Source organism: Aegilops tauschii, chromosome 4 (genome assembly GCF_002575655.3).
Source record: "Aegilops tauschii subsp. strangulata cultivar AL8/78 chromosome 4, Aet v6.0, whole genome shotgun sequence".
NCBI classification, from domain to species: Eukaryota; Viridiplantae; Streptophyta; class Magnoliopsida; order Poales; family Poaceae; genus Aegilops; species Aegilops tauschii.
In genome coordinates this window covers 340,319,748-340,339,231 of record NC_053038.3, presented here as the reverse complement: position 1 = coordinate 340,339,231, position 19,484 = coordinate 340,319,748, and the positions used below count along the sequence as shown (strand labels likewise).

Genomic DNA, 19,484 nt, shown 5'->3' with positions numbered 1-19,484 from the left:
TTCGAGATGTAAACTTGTGATAGTGGCTAACGGCCATGGCCATTTCAACATCCTAGTGGTACTACTAGAATTAGAAGGAATCTCATCCAGCTCCGGCGTTCCCATCGAAACCGGGGGATGTGACTTGCTTGTCCAATCATTCTTGCTTTTCCGTTTCTGCCCAGAGCCAGAGCCAGATCCACACCCTCTGCGGTGCAGTGAGGCGCCGCTTTCAGTTACCCTTTCTAGTCATCTTTTGAACCCGTTGGATGCTGCATGCATAGGTATCAGCACCTGGCCGTTGGGAAGCACCGGCAGGGTCGAAGGCGCAGAGTGAAGTGAAGGATGGCCATGGGGACAGCGGGCACCAACCCCACGGCCATGGCCTCCTCCTGAGCCGTGCTCGTGCTGTGCACATTCCTCCAGTGGTGCACCACATGATGGTCCATCGAGTGGCTTGGTACACCACCAGGGAGCAGTTGACAAAAGCCTGGGCGCAAAGATCCAGCAAAATCTCTCCGGGCACGAAATGAATAAAATGATGGTGTCTCGTCCCGGTCTCGCCAAACCCGCCGTGCCGCGCGGCCGCTGACGCGGCGGGCCATGGCGGCAGTGGGGATCCACGTCCAGCGGCACGTCGCCGGCCGACACCCCGAGTGCCCCTTCCCCATGCACCCGTTTGCTGTCTGCCGCTCCCAAATCCCTCTTTACTGCCAATAAATTCACTCGCTGCTCTCGATGTATTAAAACCCCCGGCGCACGTGATCGCTGCTGCCGCCGGGGAGGGAGGGGAGAGATAGCCGTTGGCGTCGCAGGCAGGCAGGGTACGGCCCTGCTGCTGCACTGAATGGCATAGAGATTGGATTCTTTCCGGCCCTGCCCCTGGCCCGCACGCACCGTAGCGCCGGTCTGCCCCTCAGGCTGCACCGTAGCCGTAGGACTAGGAGGAGTACGAGCTGATTTAAATTAGTCTTGGTCGCTGCCGTGGCAGCGGCAGGAGCACGACGAGCTAGCCGTTGGTTAGCGCATCGCATCTGGATGCTTGAATCCCTTCTGTTAATTATATTCCCTCCTCTCACCGGCCGCTTTGCATATATAGAGTCCAGCACTATTGCTTTTCCTACCGCAGCATCAACTCGTCAAAAACAGCGCCTAGCTAGCGAGCTACTAGGTACGAGGATACAGATAGTGCAGCTGCATTGCATTGCATTGCGTTTCTTTTGGATTAGATCCTAGAGCTAGTAGTGCTAGAGCTTGCGTAGCTAGCTGTTAGTCCCAATGGGTGTGTGGAGGAGCAACCGGTGCAGTGTTGGGTCAAGAGGCGACATGCTCGCGCTGTCGCTGCTGGTCCTCCTGCTGCACGCGGCGTTGCCGGCGCGCGGGCAGGCGTCGTCGTCGTGGGACGGCGTGATGATCGCGCAGGCGGACCTGCAGGGGCTGCAGGCCATCCGGCAGGCGCTGGTCGACCCGCGGGGGTTCCTGCGCGGCTGGAACGGCACGGGCCTCGGCGCCTGCTCCGGGGAGTGGGCCGGCGTCAAGTGCGCGCGCGGCAAGGTCGTCGCGCTGCAGCTGCCCTTCAAGGCCCTCGCCGGCGCGCTCTCCGACAAGGTCGGCCAGCTCACCGCGCTGCGCAAGCTCAGCATGCACGACAACGCGCTCGGCGGCCAGGTGCCGGCCGCCATCGGCTTCCTCCGCGACCTCCGCGGCCTCTACCTCTTCAACAACCGCTTCGCCGGCGCCGTGCCGCCGGCGCTCGGCGGGTGCGCCTTCCTCCAGACGCTCGACCTCAGCGGCAACTCGCTCTCCGGGACCATCCCTTCCTCTCTCGCCAATGCAACCAGGCTCTACAGGCTCGACCTCGCGCACAACAACCTCTCCGGTGCTGTGCCGGCCAGTCTCACCTCTCTCCGTTTCCTCGAGTCCCTTAGCCTCAACAATAACAATCTCAGCGGAGAGATGCCATCCACCATTGGTAATCTCCGGATGCTCCGTGATCTGTCTCTAAGCAGCAATCTGATCAGTGGCAGCATCCCTGATGGGATTGGGAACCTCTCAAGGCTCCAATTTCTGGACCTTTCTGACAATCTGTTAGGTGGTACCCTCCCTGCCTCACTCTGCAACGTTACCTCGTTGGTAGAGATCAAGCTCGATGGCAATAGCATTGGTGGTCACATTCCTGAAGCCATTGACGGGCTCAAGAACCTAACCAATCTGTCCCTGAGGAGTAATGCCCTCGTCGGGGAAATTCCGGCGGCGACCGGGAACCTCTCAAGGCTGTCGTTGCTCGACGTCTCCGAGAACAACCTCACAGGAGGGATTCCAGAGTCCCTGAGCAGCCTTGCCAACCTCAACTCTTTCAACGTGTCTTACAACAACCTCTCAGGCCCTGTGCCTATGGTTCTTTCCAACAGGTTCAATTCCAGCTCCTTCGTAGGAAACCTTCAGCTCTGTGGGTTCAATGGCTCGGACATTTGCACCTCCGCTTCTTCTCCGGCGACCATGGCGTCTCCACCGCTCCCTTTGTCGCAGCGGCCGACCCGGCGGCTCAACAGAAAGGAGCTCATCATTGCAGTCGGAGGCATCTGCTTGCTCTTCGGTCTCCTGTTCTGCTGCGTCTTCATCTTCTGGAGGAAAGATAAGAAGGACAGCGCGCCTTCCCAGAAGGGCACCAAGGGCACGGCAACCAAGGATGCCGGGAAGCCTGGCACGGTCGCTGGCAAGGGAAGTGACGCCGGCGGGGACGGCGGTGGCAAGCTAGTCCACTTCGACGGCCCCCTCTCGTTCACGGCGGATGACCTGCTTTGCGCCACCGCGGAGATCCTGGGGAAGAGCACGTACGGGACGGTGTACAAGGCGACCATGGAGGACGGCAGCTACGTGGCGGTGAAGCGGCTCCGGGAGAAGATCGCCAAGAGCAGCAAGGAGTTCGAGGTGGAGGTGAACGCGCTCGGCAAGCTCCGGCACCCCAACCTCCTCTCCCTCAGGGCCTACTACCATGGGCCTAAGGGCGAGAAGCTCCTTGTGTTCGACTTCATGACCAAAGGCAACCTCGCCTCTTTCCTCCATGGTAACCACATTTCTTCGGTGCTCTCTTACTACTCCATTAGCTTTGGCTTGTTTCATTCTGTGTGCTGACCACAACTCTGCAATGCCCACTGTTCTTGCACTGCAGCTCGCGCGCCGGACAGCCCACCAGTGAGCTGGCCGACGAGGATGAACATCGCCGTGGGCGTGGCGCGGGGGCTGCACCACCTGCACACCGATGCAAGCATGGTGCACGGCAACCTGACGAGCAGCAACATCCTCCTGGACGAGGACAACAACGCCAAGATCGCCGACTGCGGCCTGCCGCGCCTCATGAGCGCCGCGGCCAACAACAACGTGGTCGCCGCGGCGGGCGCGCTCGGCTACCGCGCGCCCGAGCTCTCCAAGCTGAAGAAGGCCAACACCAAGACCGACATCTACAGCCTGGGCATGATCATGCTCGAGCTCCTCACCGGCAAGTCGCCAGGGGACACGACCAACGGGCTCGACCTGCCGCAGTGGGTGGCCTCCGTCGTCGAGGAGGAGTGGACCAACGAGGTGTTCGACCTTGAGCTCATGAAGGACGCGGCCACGGGCTCGGAGACTGGCGAGGAGCTCGTGAAGACGCTAAAGCTCGCATTGCATTGTGTCGATCCTTCGCCCGTGGCACGGCCCGAGGCGCAGCAGGTACTGCGGCAGCTCGAGCAGATCAGGCCCTCGATCGCGATCTCCGCTACCTCGTCCTTCACCGGCGAGCCAAGCCATACTACTGCGACCGCCACTACCATCACCGATGACACAAGATCCACCACCACAGAGTAGTCAGCCTCTTGCAGACTGAAAGAAAATTCCAGCTCTTAGTTACTTCAGACTATTAATAAGTAGACTCCAGAGTCTATTTTTCAGTCTGTATATAGAGTTCTTAGAGGGCAGCAGAATTTTGGTACCCGTGTCATTCTTTCATTCCTAAATTCATTTGTATCTGGCAGAAGCACTCCTTGTTATCAGAAGATGATTCGGGAGTGCTGGCCTTTTTTACACTTTCAATGAACCTTAGTGCTTCAGTACTTGTCTGAACCCTCAAAGGGATGCCATTCGACTCCTTGAAAGCAATACATCGTTTGATTTACTATGGATCCTTTTAACAGTTGCGCTCTAGTCATGAAGAGCAAGGTAACATGGCATGCCTTGGTACTTTTTTCCATTTTTGAAAAGGTGCGCTTTATTACTTATAAAAGTATTACACCGGGCCTCTGCATAACTAAGATGCACACAGCCAAACAAGGTTCTCTTACAAAAATGAAAAATAAAAAGACGAAATACAAAGAAACATGTAGAGTCCATATAACGCCTAAAGTGGAGGGGGGCAATCCTAAGATCATGCTGCCACCCATGTTGGGTAAAAGTATCACTCGCTGTAGCCTCCAATCGTGTACACACCTTCGTAAACAGGTCTCGATTCTCCATGCTTTGTAGAAAGGACCATAAACGAAGAGTCCCGGTACATCCGTAGATAACCTGCAACAGAGAAGTACTTTTATCATTAAAAACCTTATCATTTCTACATAGCCAAAGCGATCAAATAATGGCAAGCGCTCCCACCCTGAGAAGAGTTCTAAACATGTGATCAATCCCATGTAACCAGTTGCCAAATACATTAGCAACACTACAGGGAGGATAGAAGCCGGAAGCTATTTAGATGACTGACCATATAGAACGAGCCAATTTGCATTGGAAGAATAAATGTTTTATTGTCTCATCATGGTGACAAAAGACACATTGTGAACTTCCATGCCAATTCCTCTTAATAAGGTTATCTTTGTTGGGGATCGTAGCAGAAATTAAAATTTCCTACGCATCACCAAGATCAATCTATGGAGTTTACTAGCAACGAGAGGGGAGGAGTGCATCTACATACCCTTGTAGATCGCGAGCGGAAGCGTTCAAGAGAACGGGGTTGATGGAGTCGTACTCGTCGTGATCCAAATCAACGATGATCCAAGCGCCGAACGGACGGCACCTCCGCGTTCAACACACGTACGGAGCGGTGACGTCTCCCACGCCTTGATCCAGCAAGGAGGAGGGAGAGGTTGAGGAAGAAGGCTCCAACAGCAGCACGACGGCGTGGTGGTGGTGGAGTGACAGTTCTCCGGCAGGGCTTCGCCAAGCAGACGCGGAGGAGGAGAGGTATTGGGGAGGGGAGGGGCTGCGCCTTGGATGTGGTTCTGCAGCCCTCCCCTCACCCCTCTATTTATAGGGAGAAGGGGGAAGGGGGCCGGCCCCTCTAGATGAGATCTAGAGGGGGGGGGGCGGCGGCCAAGGGGGGAGGGAGCTTGCCCCCCAAGCAAGGGGGGCGCCCCCCTTTAGGGTTCCCCCCAAACCCTAGGCGCATGGGCCCTAGGGGGGTTGGCGCCCAGCCCACTAAGGGCTGGTTCCCTTCCACCTACAGCCCATAAGGCCCTCCGGGGCAGGTGGACCCTCCCGGTGGACCCCCGGAACCCCTCCGGTGGTCCCGGTACAATACCGGTATACCCCCGAATATTTTCGGTGACCGTATGGTGACTTCCCATATATAAATCTTTACCTCCGGACCATTCCGGAACTCCTCGTGACGTCCAGGATCTCATCCGGGACTCCGAACAACATTCGGTAATCACATACAAACCTTCCTTATAACCCTAGCATCATCGAACCTTAAGTGTGTAGACCCTACGGGTTCGGGAATCATGCAGACATGACCGAGACACCTCTCTAGCCAATAACCAACAGCGGGATCTGGATACCCATGTTGGCTCCCACATGTTCCACGATGATCTCATCGGATGAACCACGATGTCGAGGATTCAAGCAATCCCGTATACAATTCCCTTTGTCAATCGGTACTTTACTTGCCCGAGATTCGATCGTCGGTATCCCAATACCTCGTTCAATCTCGTTACCGACAAGTCACTTTACTCGTTCCGTAATGCATGATCCCGTGACTAACTACTTAGTCACATTGAGCTCATTATGATGATGCAATACCGAGTGGGCCCAGAGATACCTCTCCGTCATACGGAGTGACAAATCCCAGTCTCGATCCGAGCCAACCCAACAGACACTTTCGGAGATACCTGTAGTGCACCTTTATAGCCACCCAGTTACGTTGTGACGTTTGATACACCCAAAGCATTCCTACGGTATCCGGGAGTTGCATGATCTCATGGTCTAAGGAAATGATACTTGACATTAGAAAAGCTTTAGCAAACGAACTACACGATCTAGTGCTATGCTTAGGATTGGGTCTTGTCCATCACATCATTCTCTTAATGATGTGATCCCGTTATCAATGACATCCAATGTCCATGGTCAGGAAACCGTAACCATCTATTGATCAACGAGCTAGTCAACTAGAGGCTCACTAGGGACATGTTATGGTCTATGTATTCACACATGTATTACGATTTCCGGATAACACAATTAAAGCATGAACAATAGACAATTATCATGAACAAGGAAATATAATAATAACCATTTTATTATTGCCTCTAGGGCATATTTCCAACAGTCTCCCACTTGCACTAGAGTCAATAATCTAGTTACATTGTGATGAATCGTACACCCATAGAGTTCTGGTGTTGATCATGTTTCGCTCGTGGAAGAGGTTTAGTCAACGGATCCGCGACATTCAAATCTGTATGCACTTTACAAATATCGAACATTTTCACGAATGGAGTTGAAGCGACGCTTGATGTGCCTGGTCTTCTTGTGAAACCTGGGCTCCTTGGCAAGGGCAATAGCTCCAGTGTTGTCACAGAAGAGAGTCATCGGCCCCGATGCATTGGGAATAACTCCTAGGTCGGCAATGAACTCCTTCATCCAGATTGCTTCATGTGCTGCCTCCGAGGCTGCCATGTACTCCGCTTCACATGTAGATCCCGCCACGACGCTTTGCTTGCAACTGCACCAGCTGACTGCCCCACCATTCAAAATATACACGTATCCGGTTTGTGACTTAGAGTCATCCAGATCTGTGTCGAAGCTAGCATCGACGTAACCCTTTACGACGAGCTCTTCGTCACCTCCATAAACGAGAAACATATCCTTAGTCCTTTTCAGGTACTTCAGGATGTTCTTGACCGCTGTCCAGTGTTCCATGCCGGGATTACTTTGGTACCTTCCTACCAAACTTACGGCAAGGTTTACATCAGGTCTGGTACACATCATGGCATACATAATAGACCCTATGGCCGAGGCATAGGGGACGACACTCATCTTTTCTCTATCTTCTGCCGTGGTCGGGCATTGAGCCGTGCTCAATCTCACACCTTGCAATACAGGCAAGAACCCCTTCTTGGACTAATCCATATTGAACTTCTTCAATATCTTGTCAAGGTATGTGCTTTGTGAAAGACCTATGAGGCGTCTCGATCTATCTCTATAGATCTTGATGCCTAATATGTAAGCAGCTTCTCCAAGGTCCTTCATTGAAAAACACTTATTCAAGTAGGCCTTTATACTTTCCAAGAATTCTATATCATTTCCCATCAATAGTATGTCATCCACATATAATAAGAGAAGTGCTACAGAGTTCCCACTCACTTTCTTGTAAACACAGGCTTCTCCATAAGTCTGCGTAAACCCAAACGCTTTGATCATCTCATCAAAGCGAATGTTCCAACTCCGAGATGCCTGCACCAGCCCATAGATTGAGAGCTGGAGCTTGCATACTTTGTCAGCATTCTTAGGATCGACAAAACCTTCCAGCTGTATCATATACAATTCTTCCTTAAGGAAGCCGTTAAGGAATGCCGTTTTGACGTCCATTTGCCATATTTCATAATCGTAGAATGCGGCAATTGCTAACATGATTCGGGCGGACTTTAGCTTCGCTACGGGTGAGAAGGTATCATCGTAGTCAACTCCTTGAACTTGTCGATAACCCTTAGCGACAAGTCGAGCTTTATAGATGGTAACATTTCCATCCGCGTCCGTCTTCTTCTTAAAGATCCATTTATTTTCTATCGCTCGCCGATCATCGGGCAAGTCTGTCAAAGTCCATACTTTGTTTTCATACATGGATCCTATCTCGGATTGCATGGCTTCAAGCCATTTGTTGGAATCTGGACTCGCCATTGCTTCTTCATAGTTCGAAGGTTCACCGTTGTCCAACAACATGATTTCCAGGACAGGGTTGCCGTAGCACTCTGGTGCGGAACGTGTCCTTGTGGACCTACGAAGTTCAGTGGTAACTTGATCATGATCGTCATCATTAACTTCCTTTCTAGTCGGTGCAGGCACCACAGAAACATTTTCTTGTGCTGCGCTACTTTCTGGTTCGAGAGGGGTCATCTCATCAAGTTCCACTTTCCTCCCACTTACTTCTTTCGAGAGAAACTCTTTCTCTAGAAAGGACCCGTTCTTGGCAACGAAGATCTTGCCTTCGGATCTGAGGTAGAAGGTATACCCAATGGTTTCCTTAGGGTATCCTATGAAGACGCATTTTTCCGACTTGGGTTCGAGCTTTTCAGGTTGAAGTTTCTTGACATAAGCATCGCATCCCCAAACTTTAAGAAACGTCAGCTTAGGTTTCTTTCCAAACCATAATTCATACGGTGTCGTCTCAATGGATTTTGACGGAGCCCTATTTAAAGTGAATGCGGCAGTCTCTAAAGCATAACCCCAGAATGATAGCGGTAGATCAGTAAGAGACATCATAGATCGCACCATATCCAACAGAGCGCGATTACGACGTTCGGACACACCATTACGCTGAGGTGTTCCAGGCGGCGTGAGTTGTGAAACAATTCCACATTTCCTTAAGTGTGTGCCAAATTCGTGACTCAAATATTCCCCTCCACGATATGATCGTAAGAACTTTATTTTCCTGTCACGTTGATTCTCAACCTCACTCTGAAATTCCTTGAACTTTTCAAAGGTCTCAGACTTGTGTTTCATTAAGTAGACATACCCATATCTACTCAAGTCACCAGTGAGGGTGAGAACATAATGATAGCCACCGCGAGCCTCAACGCTCATTGGACCGCACACATCAGTATGTATGATTTCCAATAAGTTGGTTGCTCGCACCACTGTTCCGGAGAACGGAGTCTTGGTCATTTTGCCCATGAGGCATGGTTCGCACGTGTCAAATGATTCATAATCAAGAGACTCCAAAAGTCCATCTGCATGGAGTTTCTTCATGCGTTTGACACCAATGTGACCAAGGCGGCAGTGCCACAAGTATGTGGGACTATCATTATCAACCTTACATTTCTTGGCATTCACACTATGAATATGTGTAACATCACATTCGAGATTCATTAAGAATAAACCATTGACCAGCGGGGCATGACCATAAAACATATCTCTCATATAAATAGAACAACCATTATTCTCGGATTTAAATGAGTAGCCATCTCGCATTAAACGAGATCCAGATACAATGTTCATGCTCAAAGCTGGCACTAAATAACAATTATTGAGGTTTAAAACTAGTCCCATAGGTAAATGTAGAGGTAGCGTGCCGACGGCGATCACATCGACCTTGGAACCATTCCCGACGCGCATCGTCACCTCGTCCTTCACCAGTCTCTGCTTATTCCGCAGCTCCTGCTTTGAGTTACAAATATGAGCAACCGCACCGGTATCAAATACCCAGGAGCTACTACGAGCGCTGGTTAGGTACACATCTATAACATGTATATCACATATACCTTTGGTATTGCCGGCCTTCTTATCCGCTAAGTACTTGGGGCAGTTCCGCTTCCAGTGACCGTTTCCCTTGCAATGAAAGCACTCAGTCTCAGGCTTGGGTCCATTCTTTGTCTTCTTCCCAGCAGCTTGCTTACTGGGCGCGGCAACTCCCTTGCCGTCTTTCTTGAAGTTCTTCTTACCCTTGCCTTTCTTGAACTTAGTGGTTTTATTCACCATCAACACTTGATGTTCCTTTTTGATCTCCACCTCCGCTGATTTCAGCATTGAATATACCTCATGAATGGTCTTTTCCATCCCCTGCATATTGAAGTTCATCACAAAGCTCTTGTAGCTAGGTGGGAGCGACTGAAGGATTCTGTCAACGACCGCGTCATCCGGGAGATTAACTCCCAGCTGAGACAAGTGGTTGTGCAACCCAGACATTTTGAGTATGTGTTGGTTGACGGAACTATTCTCCTCCATCTTACAACTGTAGAACTTGTCGGAGACTTCATATCTCTCGACCCGGGCATGAGCTTGGAAAACCATTTTCAGCTCTTGGAACATCTCATATGCTCCGTGCTGCTCAAAACGCTGTTGGAGCCCCGGTTCTAAGCTGTAAAGCATGCCGCACTGAACCAGGGAGTAATCATCACTACGTGACTGCCAGGCGTTCAGAACGTCTTGAGTTGCTGGGAAAACAGGTGCATCAACTAGCGGTGCTTCAAGGACATATGCTTTCTTGGCAGCTATGAGGATAATCCTCAGGTTACGGACCCAGTCCGTGTAGTTGCTACCATCGTCTTTCAGCTTGGTTTTCTCTAGGAACGCGTTGAAGTTGCGGGCAACATTAGCGTGGGCCATTTGATCTACAAGACATATTGTAAAGGTTTTTTAGACTAAGTTCATGATAATTAAGTTCATCAAATCAAATTATTAACGAACTCCCACTCAGACAGACATCCCTCTAGTCATCTAAGTGATACATGATCCGAGTCAACTAGGCCGTGTCCGATCATCACGTGAGACGGACTAGTCATCATCGGTGAACATCTTCATGTTGATCGTATCTGCTATACGACTCATGTTCGACCTTTCGGTCTCTTGTGTTCCGAGGCCATGTCTATACATGCTAGGCTCGTCAAGTCAACCTAAGTGTATTGCGTGTGTAAATCTGGCTTACACCCGTTGTATGCAAACGTTAGAACCTATCACACCCGATCATCACGTGGTGCTTCGGAACAACGAACCTTCGCAACGGTGCACAGTTAGGGGGAACACTTTCTTGAAATTTTAGCGAGGGATCATCTTATTTATGCTACCGTCGTTCTAAGCAAATAAGATGTAAGACATGATAAACATCACATGCAATCAAATAGTGACATGATATGGCCAATATCATTTTGCTCCTTTTGATCTCCATCTTCGGGGCGCCATGTTCATCATCGTCACCGGCATGACACCATGATCTCCATCATCATGATCTCCATCATCGTGTCTTCATGAAGTTGTCTCGCCAACTATTACTTCTACTACTATGGCTAACGGTTAGCAATAAAGTAAAGTAATTACATGACGTTCCAGTTGACACGCAGGTCATAAATAAATTAAGACAACTCCTATGGCTCCTGCCGGTTGTCATACTCATCGACATGCAAGTCGTGATTCCTATTACAAGAACATGATCAATCTCATACATCACATATATCATTCATCACATCCTTCTGGCCATATCACATCACATGACACTTGCTGCAAAAACAAATTAGACGTCCTCTAATTGTTGTTGCAATTTTTACGTGGCTGCTATAGGTTTCTAGCAAGAACGATTCTTACCTACGCCAAAACCACAACGTGATATGCCAATTTCTATTTACCCTTCATAAGGACCCTTTTCATCGAATCCGATTTGACTAAAGTGGGAGAGACAGACACCCGCTAGCCACCTTATGCAACTAGTGCATGTCAGTCGGTGGAACCTGTCTCACGTAAGCGTACGTGTAAGGTCGGTTCGGGCCGCTTCATCCCATGATGCCGCCGAATTAAGATAAGACTAGTAACGACAAGTAAATTGACAAAATCGACGCCCACAACAACTTGTGTTCTACTCGTGCATAGAAACTACGCATAGACCTAGCTCATGATGCCACTGTTGGGGATCGTAGCAGAAATGAAAATTTTCTACGCATCACCAAGATCAATCTATGGAGTTTACTAGCAACGAGAGGGGAGGAATGCATCTACATACTCTTGTAGATCGCGAGCGGAAGCATTCAAGAGAACGGGGTTGATGGAGTCGTACTCGTCGTGATCCAAATCACCGATGATCCAAGCGCCGAACGGACAGCACCTCCGCGTTCAACACACGTACGGAGCGGTGACGTCTCCCACGCCTTGATCCAGCAAGGAGGAGGGAGAGGTTGAGGAAGAAGGCTCCAACAGCAGAACGACGGCGTGGTGGTGGTGGAGTGACAGTTCTCCGGCAGGGCTTCGCCAAGCACACACGGAGGAGGAGAGGTGTTGGGGAGGGGAGGGGCTGCGCCTTGGATGTGGTTCTGCAGCCCTCCCCTCACCCCTCTATTTATAGGGAGAAGGGGGAAGGGGGCCGGCCCCTCTAGATGAGATCTAGAGGGGGGGTGGCGGCCAAGGGGGGAGGGAGCTTGCCCCCCAAGCAAGGGGGCCCCCCTTTAGGGTTCCCCCCAAACCCTAGGCGCATGGGCCCTAGGGGGGTTGGCGCCCAGCCCACTAAGGGCTGGTTCCCTTCCACCTACAGCCCATAAGGCCCTCCGGGGCAGGTGGACCCTCCCGGTGGACCTCCGGAACCCCTCCGGTGGTCCCGGTACAATACCGGTATACCCCCGAATATTTCCGGTGACCGTATGGTGACTTCCCATATATAAATCTTTACCTCCGGACCATTCCGGAACTCCTCGTGACGTCTAGGATCTCATCCGGGACTCCGAACAACATTCGGTAATCACATACAAACCTTCCTTATAACCCTAGCGTCATCGAACCTTAAGTGTGTAGACCCTACGGGTTCGGGAATCATGCAGACATGACCGAGACACCTCTCTAGCCAATAACCAACAGCGGGATCTGGATACCCATGTTGGCTCCCACATGTTCCACGATGATCTCATCGGATGAACCACGATGTCGAGGATTCAAGCAATCCCGTATACAATTCCCTTTGTCAATCGGTACTTTACTTGCCCGAGATTCGATCGTCGGTATCCCAATACCTCGTTCAATCTCGTTACCGGCAAGTCACTTTACTCGTTCCGTAATGCATGATCCCGTGACTAACTACTTAGTCACATTGAGCTCATTATGATGATGCAATACCGAGTGGGCCCAGAGATACCTCTCCGTCATACGGAGTGACAAATCCCAGTCTCGATCCGAGCCAACCCAACAGACACTTTCGGAGATACCTGTAGTGCACCTTTATAGCCACCCAGTTACGTTGTGACGTTTGGTACACCCAAAGCATTCCTACGGTATCCGGGAGTTGCACGATCTCATGGTCTAAGGAAATGATACTTGACATTAGAAAAGCTTTAGCAAACGAACTACACGATCTAGTGCTATGCTTAGGATTGGGTCTTGTCCATCACATCATTCTCCTAATGATGTGATCCCGTTATCAATGACATCCAATGTCCATGGTCAGGAAACCGTAACCATCTATTGATCAACGAGCTAGTCAACTAGAGGCTCACTAGGGACATGTTATGGTCTATGTATTCACACATGTATTACGATTTCCGGATAACACAATTAAAGCATGAACAATAGACAATTATCATGAACAAGGAAATATAATAATAACCATTTTATTATTGCCTCTAGGGCATATTTCCAACAATCTTTAGTAAGAATGACTCCGCGACGAAGATACCATGCAAAGATTTTATTCTTAAGAGGTATCTTCATCTTCTAGATCTTCTTATTATTATCAACTGGCACATCAGATTGGATTAACACTCTATACATAGACTCCACTGAGAATTGTCCATTCCCATGGAGAATCCATCGAAATACATCAGACCCATGTGATAATCGCACCATGGACAAGCGTTGTAGCAGGATATTCCACGATTGGAGTCTGGGTCCAATTAAATCTCTTCTGAACGACACATTCGGCGGAAATGATTCTATTACCATGGCCATAGTATCACCCTTGTGACGCACAATGTTGTATAGAGCTGGATATTGTTCCCGGAGTGTGGCATTTCCTAGCCACTTGTCCTCCCAGAATCTAATTTCCGAACCATACTTAATAGAGAAGGATCCATAGCAGAAGAAATATTTCTTCGTAGCCATTAGACCCACCCAAAAGTGGGAATCCCTAAGCTTCCAGTATACTTGGGATACCGCCTTGGAACCCACATATTTCCTGCTTAGGAGGGTTTTCCATACACCATCTCCCGTCAATAATTTAAACAACCATTTGCCGAGAAGGGCCCTATTCTTAACCTCAAGGTCATGAATGCCCAACCCGCCTTGGTCGTTGGGACGGCAAACCACACTCCATTTAGCCAGTCGATATTTCTTTCTCTCGCTATCTCCTTGCCAAAAGAATCTTGATCGGAAGTAATCCAATCTATGTAAAACTCCTTTCGGCAACTGGAAGAAGGAAATCATATATAGTACCATATTACTCAGTACTGAATTTATGAGGACCAATATTCCACCCAGAGACAACAATTTACCTTTCCAACTGTCAAGTCGTTTTTGTAGTCTCTCCTCGACGTGTTTCCATTCAGCATGTGTGAGTCTCCGATAATGTATCGGTATCCCCAAATATGTGATCGGAAACTGTCCCAACCCGCATCAAACATATCAGCATACAGGCGGGCCTCGTCTTGAGTCTCGCCAAAGCAAAACAATTCATTTTTTATGAAAATTGATCTTAAGACCCGAGAGTTGCTCGAATGCTGATAAAACCAGTTTCAGATTTCTCGCTTTCTTGAGGTCATGATCTATGAAGAGAATCGTATCATCGGCATATTGAAGTATAGAGAGACCACCATCAACTAGATGATTAACTATCCCATCAATTTGGCCATCAACCTTGGCACGCTCAATCATGGCCGCTAGTATATCCGCCACTATATTGAATAGCATGGGCGATATCGAGTCACCTTGTCGCAATCCCTTCTTCATTTGGAAATAGTGTCCAACGTCATCATTGACCCTAATGGCAACACTACCTCCAGAAATGAAGGTATAGATCATAGCGCGCCACTCTGCAGAAAATCCTTTCATTTTGAGAGTCTATTGAAGAAAGGGCTACTTGACTTTGTCATAAGCCTTTTCAAAGTCTAGTTTGAGTACTACCCCGTTCAACTTTTTCCGGTGTAATTCATGGACTGTTTCATGTAGGACAACAACTCCATCTAGGATGTGCTTGAAGGAAATATGCTCTAGAGGCAATAATAAAGTTGTTATTTATATTTCCTTATATCATGATAAATGTTTATTATTCATGCTAGAATTGTATTAACCAGAAACTTAGTACATGTGTGAATACATAGACAAAACAGAGTGTCCCTAGTATGTCTTTACTTGACTAACTCGTTAATCAAAGATGGTTAAGTTTCCTGACCATAGACAAGTGTTGTCATTTGATGAACGGGATCACATCATTAGAGAATGATGTGATGGACAAGAACCATCCGTTAGCTTAGCATTATGATCGTTTCATTTTATTGCTATTGCTTTCTTCATGACTTATACATATTCCTCTGACTATGAGATTGTGCAACTCCCGAATACCGGAGGAACACCTTGTGTGCTATCAAACGTCACAACGTAATTGGGTGATTATAAAGATGCTCTACAGGTGTGTCCGAAGGTGTTTGTTGAGTTGGCATAGATCAAGATTAGGATTTGTCACTCCGTGTATCAGAGAGGTATCTCTAGGCCCTCTCGGTAATGCACATCACTATAAGCATTGCAAGCAATGTGACTAATGAGTTAGTTGCGGGATGATGCTTTACGTAACGACTAAAGAGACTTGCCGGTAACGAGATTGAACTAGGTATGAGGATACCACGATCGAATCTCGGGCAAGTAACATACCGATGACAAAGAGAATGATGTATGTTGTTATGTGGTTTGACCGATAAAGATCTTCATAGAATATGTAGGAGCCAATATGAGCATCTAGGTTCCGCTATTGGTTATTGACCGAAGATGTGTCTCGGTCATGTCTACATAGTTCTCGAACCCGTAGGGTCCGCACGCTTAACATTCGATGACGATTTGTATTATGCGTTGTGTGTTTTGGTGACCGAAGTTTGTTCGGAGTCCCGGATGAGATCACGGACATGACAAGGAGTCTTGAAATGGTCGAGAGGTAAAGATTGATATATTGAAAGGTTGTATTCAGACATCGGAATGGTTCCGAGTGATTCGGGTATTTTTCCGGAGTATCGAGGGGTTACCGGAACCCCCCGGGAAGTGTTGGGCCAACATGGGCCTAAGGGAGAGAGAGGGAAGCCCGCGGGGGGTGGCCGCGTACCCCCCTCCCAGGGAATCCGAATAGGACAAGGAGGAGGGGGCGGCGCCCCCCTTCCCTTTCCCTCTCCCTCTCCTTCCTTTTCCCTTCGGTGGAGAAAGGAAAAGGGGGGGCGAATCCTACTTGGACTAGGAGTCCAAGTAGGCTCCCCCCGTGGTGCGCCCCTCCTGGCCGCCGGCCTCTCTCCCCCTTTATATACGTGGGCGGGGGGCACCCCAAAGGCACACCAAGAATTCTTTTAGCCGTGTGCGGTGCCCCCCTCCACAGTTTACTCCTCCGGTCATAGCGTCGTAGTACTTAGGCGAAGCCCTGTGCGGATCACATCACCATCACCGTCACCATGCCATCGTCCTGACGGAACTCTCCCTCAACCCTCTACTGGATCAAGAGTTCGAGGGATGTCATCGAGCTGAACGTGTGCTGAACATGGAGGTGCCGTACGTTCGGTACTTGGATCGGTTGGATCGTGAAGACGTTCGACTACATCAACTACGTTAATATAACGCTTCCGCTTTCGGTCTACGAGGGTACGTGGACACGTTCTCCCCGTTTCGTTGCTATGCATCTCCTAAATAGATCTTGTGTGATCGTAAGAATTTTTTTGAAATTGCATGCTACGTTCCCCAACAGTGGTATCAGAGCCAGGTCTATGCGTAGATGATATGCATGAGTAGAACACAATGAGTTGTGGGCGATAATAGTCATACTGCTTACCACCAACGTCTTACTTTGATTCGACGGTATTGTTGGATGAAGCGGCCCGGACCGACATTACATGACCGCGTTCATGAGACTAGTTCTACCGACGTGCTTCGCACACAGGTGGCTCGCGGGTGTCTGTTTCTCCAACTTTAGTTGAATCGAGTTTGACTACGGCCGGTCCTTGTTGAAGGTTAAAACAACACACTTGACGAAAAATCGTTGTGGTTTTAATGCGTAGGTAAGAACGGTTCTTGCTAGAAGCCCGTAGCAGCCACGTAAAACTTGCAAAAACAAAGTAGAGGACGTCTAACTTGTTTTTGCAGGGCATGTTTGTGATGTGATATGGTCAAGACGTGATGAGATATAAATTGTTGTATGAGATGATCATGTTTTGTAAAAGTTATCAGCAACTGGCAGGAGCCTTATGGTTGTCGCTTTATTGTATGAAATGCAATCGCCATGTAATTGTTTTACTTTATCACTAAGCGGTAGCGATAGTCGTAGAAGCAATAGTTGGCGAAACGACAACGATGCTATGATGGAGATCAAGGTGTCATGCCGGTGATGATGGAGATCATGACGGTGCTTTGGAGATGGAGATCAAAGGCACAAGACGATGATTGCCATATCATGTCACATATTTTGATTGCATGTGATGTTTATCTTTTATACATCTTATTTTGCTTAGTACGATGGTAGCATTATAAGATGATCCCTCACTAAATTTCAAGGTATAAGTGTTCTCCCAGAGTATGCACCGTTGCTACAGTTCGTCGTGGCGAGACACCACGTGATGATCGGGTGTGATAAGCTCTACGTTCACATACAACGGGTGCAAGCCAGTTTTGCACGTGCAGAATACTCGGGTTAAACTTGACGATCCTAGCATATGCAGATATGGCCTCGGAACACTGAGACCGAAAGGTCGAATGTGAATCATATAGTAGATATGATCAACATGGAGATGTTCACCATTGAAAACTACTCCATCTCACGTGATGATCGGACATGGTTTAGTTGATATGGATCACGTGGTCATTTAGATGACTAGAAGGATGTCTATCTAAGTGGGAGTTCTTTAGTAATATGATTAATTGAACTTTAATTTATCATGAACTTAGTACCTGATAGTTTTTGCATATCTATGTTGTTGTAGATCAATGGCTCGTGCTACCGTTTCCTTGAATTTTAATGCGTTCCTAGAAAAAGCTAAGTTGAAAGATGATGGTAGCAACTATACAGACTGGGTCCGTAACTTGAGGATTATCCTCATTGCTGCACAAAAGAATTACGTCCTGGAAGCACCGCTAGGTGCAAGACCCGCTGCAGGAGCAACTCCGGACGTTATGAACGTCTGGCAGAGCAAAGCTCATGACTTCTCGATAGTTTAGTGTGCCATGCTTTACGGCTTAGAATCGGGACTTCAAAGACGTTTCGAATGTCATGGAGCATATGAGCTGTTCCAGGAGTTGAAGTTAATATTTCAAGCAAATGCCCGAGTTAAGAGATATGAAGTCTCCAACAAGTTCTATAGCTGCAAAATAGAGGAGAATAGTTCTGTCAGTGAACATATACTTAAAATGTCTGGGTATCATAACCACTTGACTAGAGAGTTAATCTTCCTGATGATAGTGTCATTGACAGAGTTCTTCAATCACTGCCACCAAGCTATAAAGGCTTCGTGATGAACTATAATATGCAAGGGATGGAAAAGACAATTCCCGAGCTCTTCACGATGCTAAAGGTTGCGGAGGTAGAAATCAAGAAGGAGCATCAAGTGTTGATGGTTAACAAGACCACTAGTTTCAAGAAAAAGGGCAAAGGGAAGAAGGGGAACTTCAAGAAGAACAACAAGCAAGTTGCTACTCAAGGGAAGAAATCCAAGTCTGGACCTAAGCCTGAAACTGAGTGCTTCTACTTCAAAGGGACTTGTTGAGGATATAGACCTTGGAGTCACCCGCCAGGATGGCCGGGTTACTCTAAAGGTCATTACCAGAAGCCCGGAGCTAAGTTTCAAGATAATGGGCTAGAGATGGGCTGAGACCCGGATATGGCTTAAAGCCCGTAGTTACAATCATTGTTATAGTAGACTTGTAGTGTAAGGCAAGTATTGATTAGAGTCCGAGCCGGACGCTCTTATGAGCCGGCCGGGACTCTAAGGGCTGCTGGGCATCAGCCTCCCTAGATAAAGGGAGGACCCGGCAGCGGTTCAAGGGTGACAACAATCTCTCCGAGAGCCGGGATAAGTGTTTAGCTCCCTGGCGATCGTAACCCTAATCAATAACACCTCGAACTGGACGTAGGCTTTTACCTTCACCGTAAGGGGCCGAACCAGTATAAACCCTCGTGTTCCTTGTCCCGCATAACCCCTTCAAGCTTCCTAGTTGCGATGGCTCCACGACTAAGTCCTAGCCCAAGGACATCTGCCGTGACAATTCCACGACAGTTGGCGCCCACCGTGGGGCGAGCGCACGGTGGATTTGAGTTCTTGAAGGGCAGCTTCGAAGGGCTCAAGGGATACGCTGTGGGCCGGATGACCAAGAGTCGTCGCGGCAGGCTCTACATCGACGACGCG

At 48.8% G+C, this 19,484-nt stretch overlaps 1 protein-coding gene across 1 annotated transcript; it reads left to right on the top strand.

Annotated features, from left to right (window-relative positions):
• Positions 1–341: 341 nt before the first annotated feature.
• Positions 342–4,070, top strand: LOC109733462 (probable leucine-rich repeat receptor-like protein kinase IMK3). The gene is made up of 2 exons (XM_020292686.4): positions 342–3,046; positions 3,152–4,070. Exons 1-2 carry the CDS (start codon positions 1,258–1,260, stop codon positions 3,823–3,825), a joined length of 2,463 nt encoding a protein of 820 aa, XP_020148275.1. The 5' UTR covers positions 342–1,257; the 3' UTR covers positions 3,826–4,070.
• Positions 4,071–19,484: the final 15,414 nt, after the last annotated feature.

What these genes read in the sequence shown, in the direction of transcription:
- LOC109733462 (XM_020292686.4), top strand. Translation starts at nt 1,258, where the DNA reads ATGGGTGTGTGGAGGAGCAACCGGTGCAGTGTTGGGTCAAGAGGCGAC. An exon ending in CCTCGCCTCTTTCCTCCATG is followed by an intron (nt 3,047 to 3,151) that starts GTAACCACATTT and finishes CTTGCACTGCAG; the next exon opens with CTCGCGCGCCGGACAGCCCA.